Source organism: Myotis yumanensis, unplaced genomic scaffold (assembly GCF_028538775.1).
Source record: "Myotis yumanensis isolate MYYU_CA2020_CCGP unplaced genomic scaffold, mMyoYum1.0.hap1 SCAF_9, whole genome shotgun sequence".
Classification (NCBI taxonomy): Eukaryota; Metazoa; Chordata; class Mammalia; order Chiroptera; family Vespertilionidae; genus Myotis; species Myotis yumanensis.
In genome coordinates this window covers 39,447,386-39,453,385 of record NW_027223760.1, presented here as the reverse complement: position 1 = coordinate 39,453,385, position 6,000 = coordinate 39,447,386, and the positions used below count along the sequence as shown (strand labels likewise).

Genomic DNA, 6,000 nt, shown 5'->3' with positions numbered 1-6,000 from the left:
CTTAGCACAGCTTCTGAAAAAACTGCCTGCTCTGAGTCCTTTGGACAGGGGCAATTTTCTCACCTGGCAGTGTGGCTGCTTTTGTTTGCTTGTTTATTTATTTTGACCATATATTACCACACCCTTTTCTCACCTAACACCTTTCTACTTGGGCTGGACCTGCCTGCGCTCTGCCTCCTGCCTGCCTCCTCCTCCCACCGTGCCTCTCACCCCCTGGGCACCTGTGCCAGGGTTTTGAATACCTAGATTGCTCTAGCAGTGAAACTAGACGGCTCAGGAGCGAAGGCACATTTGACTAAAAAGCAGCTCTTTGCTTTCTTCTGCTGCTGCTTCCCCTTCCTCTTTTCCCAAATAGATATGTAAACACATGTATTTTCTGCTTAAATTGAGCGAATTGGGTCTCTGTCTGTGCCTTGATTTAGCTATTGGGTTGAGCCTTGCTCCTCCCTTCCCTACTCGGATAGGAGCGCTCGGATCTGGAGCTGGAGCTTCCAAATTGAAGCTGGCCCCAGGCCAGGTGACCTTTTCTTTGTAAGTTTCTTTCCTACGCAGAGTTGGAGAGTGGAGGGGGAGGGGGGCGCGGGGAACTGGGATCTGTTTGGTGTTGTTGGGTGGGGGGGCAGTGAGGGAAGGAGGGGGTGGAAGAGAGTAAAGGGCTGTTGTTAAACAGTTTCTTACCGTAAGAGGGAGTTCAGACCTAGATCTTTCCAGTTAATCACACAACAAATTTAGCGCATTGCAATAAAAAGCCGCTCAGAGCCGACTGGCTCTTTCAGGCACTGAGTCCGAACAGGATTCTTCCACCCAGGCATCTCCTCCAGTGGGACCCGCCAGCGCCCGGCACCATGTGGGTGACCAAACTCCTGCCAGCCCTGCTGCTGCAGCATGTCCTCCTCCACCTCCTGCTGCTTCCCATCGCCATCCCCTATGCAGGTTAGTTTTCTCTTCTTCCTTGTTATTATTTCCACTATCTCTTGCTAACCTATTCTTTCCCTAGCGCTCTCTCCCCTATCCCCAGCATCCTTTCTTAGCTCAGTATGTGGTATGGGTTTTTTTAAACTTCTCAAGGTCCTTTCTTTTGATCTATTTGCAAAGCATTTAAAATGATAATTAACATCCCCTCAGCGTGTCCCCCCCCACCCCACCCTTACTCCCTAATGACCCAGCCCCTTCTCACTTAGCTTAATAGGTGTGGACTTCTGGGTAGGGATGAAGTGCTAACACTGGCTGGAACTTGGATGGTTTGGACAAGTTTAAAGTTGAACAGAAGGTCTGGGCTGACGAGGGGAGAGTGATGGTCAGTGCCGCAGGGATTCATTTTTTTTCCCCAGAGGATACTTTTCCATGACCATCCACGACCCCACATCACTCTGTAAACACTCAGAGCCAAATTATGGCTTTATGCAGGTCAACCTTTGGAGACGGCAGATGAAACTCTGAGTCTATGCATGTTATGAAAATGAAAGAGAAAGCCTCCCTTCTAAGATCTCAGTTTTTCTGGGTATGGATGCCTGTCTTTTTGAAACTGCAGAGCAAGGAAGGCAGAAAAAAAAAACCACAAAATTGTGTAACTTTGATTAAAGCTGCAGAGCTGCTTTCGGCATCTCATTTTTCTGCCCTGAATTTACAGGTTGGGAAGGAGTTGCTTGGGAGTTCCTATTGCCTGGAAGTGGAGAAACTTCATTTACTGCTTTGGGACGTTTTCTGTTGTTATCAGGGCAAGAGGAAACATCTGCGTTTGGTTGTATTATCATTGTAGTGGCCGGGATGCCAGCGGGAGAAAGTAGCATCATGGGTGGGCACAGGGGAATAAAAGAATGGAACACATGCCCAGATGGTAGACATGGCCTTTCTATAATCTAAAACAGGGAACTGGCTGTATTTTTTAAGAGAAGTTAAATATGAAGTTCGTCAGACCTCTGATCTAGCTCTTGATGTAATAGAAGAGTTGAAAACATCAGGGATGTGCTAAGTGATAAGGAATCGTTCAATCCACCTGGCTTTCTTCTCTTTTGTGAACTGGTCCTTTTGGAAAACAACACTGTGTTAGAAAGGTCAGCTTGAAAACAGGTAGGTTAGACTTCCGCAGAGGTGAAAAAGAAGTTAGTGCAATCACCAGGTTATCATGCTTGAGATGTATCCTGTTAAAATAGATTCTTACAAGACATCGCTGGTTTAGGGGAATTTCAGTATACATTGAAATCATGGCTGATATTTCGAGGGCTTTCATTTTTAAAGATTAAAGTGTTGCTGAAGTCTGAAATAGACTCTGGTTACCTGAAATCATCTGTGCTATTGCAAGGGGAACACAGTGTGGAAAACCCAAACAGTAGATCAACCATAGACAATGTCTACTTGCTTTTGGCATGCATCATGAAGTTTTGGCAGGAGATATACATTCGTAATTATATTTCACTTTGGCTAATGTTGAAATGACTGCGTTTCCTGAGTGTAGAGAGAACGCAGCCCAAGACTGTGCTGGCAGGCAGGGAGAGGCCAATTGGGAATTACAGATATGCTGTGAATAATTCCTGAAGTGTATAATGGTCAAATTGTCATCAAAAGAGGGTCTGCCTTTGTTTGGGTGGCAAGTTTATGTCGATAGTTGTTCTTTTTTTAAATAACATTCTTCAAAATGGAAAACATGGATAGCCCTCTTAGGACACAGAAAGAGAGTTTGTTCTTTTCAGTTTCATCTAATGCTGAACATTTAAAATTTTTGTTGTTGTTACTTGCTTCAGTGATACTTTTTGATTTATCTTATTGTACATATTGTAAAATTATGCAATGTTAGGAAGGAATTGGATACTAGAGTAAAGTGACAACCAGTTCTGAGCAGAATGCATTATGGAGATATTTTACTGAAAAGTTTTTAAAGAAATATTCAATGTAGTGGACCGAAGCCATGTTTATAGAAGTTGTTGCACAGAGAAGTGCCCTCTATCTGTTCCTAACTACACTGGAAACAAATATCCAATCCCTTGTAACAGCTGAAGCATTAAATGAGCATCTACTGTGGGGGATGTAAAGATGAACAAATGAGGAAGAAACCTACATTACTGAGCAACTGTTATGGACCAAGCTCTAAAAGTGAAACTTATTTAATTCTAATAAGATTGGCATTGTTGGACTCATCTAACATGAGAAAATTGAGGTTAAAGACCTTAAATTATCTTAGTGAAGGGATAGACCTGAGTGTCTTACCCAAATCTATGTGAATGAAATATATGGGATTAAAAAATATTTATACTGAAGCCAATAATTGTGAAATCAATTGAAACAGCCTTTAAAGAATCCATTTTGCTAAGAAATTTAAGAAAAACTGTGGGCAGCTGCTGCAAGTTTTCGAGTTGACAAGGTACCTGACAGTGTAGTTGTTTTGGTTGCTGCGTGGATGGAGAGTGGTAGGCAGAAACAGCAGAGGAAGAGAACAGGAGCTTCTATGGGATGAAATGAAATGGAATGAAAGAGAATGGAATGAAAGAGAAGGGAAATATCTAGGGAGGCCCCTAACCTCCTATTGAACATTGCTTCATTTTGCAAATCTCTTTGCTGCTTCTCAAATAGCAACATTTGATTGAAGTCTGACAGGATGCCTTTCTTCTTGACATCTTTATTTGTGACGCTACCTTCTCTGCAGAAGGGGAGATGATTGTGATTTCCAAGTTCCTAGATAATAGCAATGAAATTCTGGACCAGTATTTATGATTCTTGCCTTTGAGAAGTTCAAAATCTCCTGTCACAACCATTCCTTCCCATTAATTATTTGTATACTTTCATCTTAACATCTTGCCACTTCAAGCTGTTAATCACTAATTATGTGGGTAGGTTTCTCAGAATATGTAGAGCCAGATTCCTGCATCTTTCCACACCCTGCAAATCCTTTCCTTGCACGATTTTCCTTTGAAGTCAATGGTTAGTCCACACAGAGAAGAAAATATATGAGGTACTGAGAGAAATGAGTGTGAGGCCCAGGGACCAGAGGGAGAAATGTGTCTTTCTTCAAGCACCTTGATACATTTGACCCTACTCTCTGTTTGTAGGTTTTCACTACAACCCTAATGATTTCAGTTCTAAAATAGGGACTTTAGGTTCTTCAGGAAACACAGCTCCCAGAATGTTTCCCAGACTGGGAGAAGAGGAAAAAGTAGTTACAATTTGAAGTACAGGAAACATGACAAAGTTGGAGTGATCTCTCACCCTTTGATTTCATTTCACTATTTTGTTTATAAACTTCAACTAACAGCCATGCACAAAATTAGTAGGGCAAAATCTGATCCAAAGATATTTTTGAATTTCTTCCCAAATTAAACTTGTCTTTTAACTGTTTTCAGTAAAATAAGCATCAGTTGTTACTACATATGGAAGATAATTTTTTTGGGATGCTGCTTTTTAATGACTTCTGTTTTGAATTTTTCTTTTATTGAAGAAGAAATTAAGTTTATAGGTGTATGGGTTACATGATGTACAATTAGCTTGAACTTCACATTTTTGAGTATATGTTACTGATCCAGTAGAAATGACTGAATTATAAGGGAAAGCTTCTGAGTCATGACAAATGAATAGTGGAAAGGGAATCCTGGTATCTGGTTCTGATCACCTCTGATTAGCTTTGTGGCCCAGATAAGCCTTTCACTCCTATTTATTATCTAGTAAAGGGAAATCATGGATTTATTTGCCTTTTATAATGCTTTTTGATCTTTAGATGAAATGTAGTGAGGAAAAATTTATCAGCAAGCAAGAGTAGACTATTTTTATGAGGCACAGCCACACATTAACACATTTCAATAGGACAGCTGAGGAGCTGTAGAATTAAACACAACCAGCAAACCCACAGAAACTTTTTTTCTCACAGTAGTCTTCAATGCTTGCTTTCATATTACATGGTATCAAGAACAGAAGCAGAGCATTGACCAGGGATTCTATTTTTTAAATAATTAGTAAAATACATATCTGAATTTAATGTTAGTCTTGGACTTTTTAAATTTCTCTCTCACTTAGATGTGTATAATAAATACATAATACATGAGGTCATTTTTAATTCAATATTTTTAGTTAACAGAATTCATTTGATATATATAATGCTTCCATTTTGGTGGACAATTTTTTAAATAAATGATCTGCATCTATTAACTATATTTGTTTCTAAGAAATATTTCTATTTGTGTAGGAAATCAGGTGATTATTATGCTGTGAAACATTTCATAGCACATGTGAAATAGCGTACTAAGGTCAAATGAAGGAGAACCTCTTAATGAAGAAACTTATCTTCCATTAACATGGTCCTGTATTATAAACCAACATTTGTAAAGAATTGTACTATTTTTTTTTTGCTTGGGAGAGTAAGTTTCACTCTTATGCCAGAAATTAAAGAATAAAATTTCAAAAACAAAAGTAAAACTTTGCATATTAATAACATTATTCATCCAAGTTGGTTTCCAAATATTTACTTAATGATTATAGTTTAAATAGCTCCTTTTAGTTCAACTATAATACAACTTCTATTTTTCTTAGATTGAGTAATTGGGATATTAGCATTTCAGGTAATTAAACAAAGTCATCTGGCGAGTCAGTGAGAATGCCAGAATTATCATCCGTCTGCCAGCGTTATGCAAGGCATTTGGTCCGCACTCAATAAAAAAACATGTTGATAGATTATTTGGTTGATTGAATTTCTATGTTAAAATGTCTTTTAAATTATATCTGTTGTGCCATAGCCATTTAATCTTGTAGGGCAAAGAAAAGTTAAAAAAATGAAAGCATTACTATAGAAATTAATACCAGTCTTTTGGACCCTGTGTTCTGGAGTTTTATAGAGAACTAGACATTTAGAAGACTTCATGTTTTCTCTTATTTATTGTGAACTTCAGGTTAGGAAAGACATTAATGAGTAGCATCTGTCCTCTTAATAAACCAACTGGAGCCAGTGGTTGCTGGCAAACTTTAGAGTACAATGCCATTCTTGGTACCTCACTCTACTAGCCATTGTTTCAATTTTTT

General features: G+C 39.0%; 1 protein-coding gene across 2 annotated transcripts in view; it reads left to right on the top strand.

Moving 5' to 3' along the window:
* Positions 1-844: 844 nt before the first annotated feature.
* HGF (hepatocyte growth factor) overlaps positions 845-6,000 on the top strand; it is a 66,593-nt gene continuing 61,437 nt past the window's right edge. For both annotated transcript variants that reach the window (XM_070425103.1, XM_070425102.1), the window contains exon 1: positions 845-933. In XM_070425103.1, the coding sequence (XP_070281204.1) occupies positions 846-933 (88 nt within the window). In that variant the 5' untranslated portion in view covers position 845. The remainder of the gene's footprint in view (positions 934-6,000) is intronic.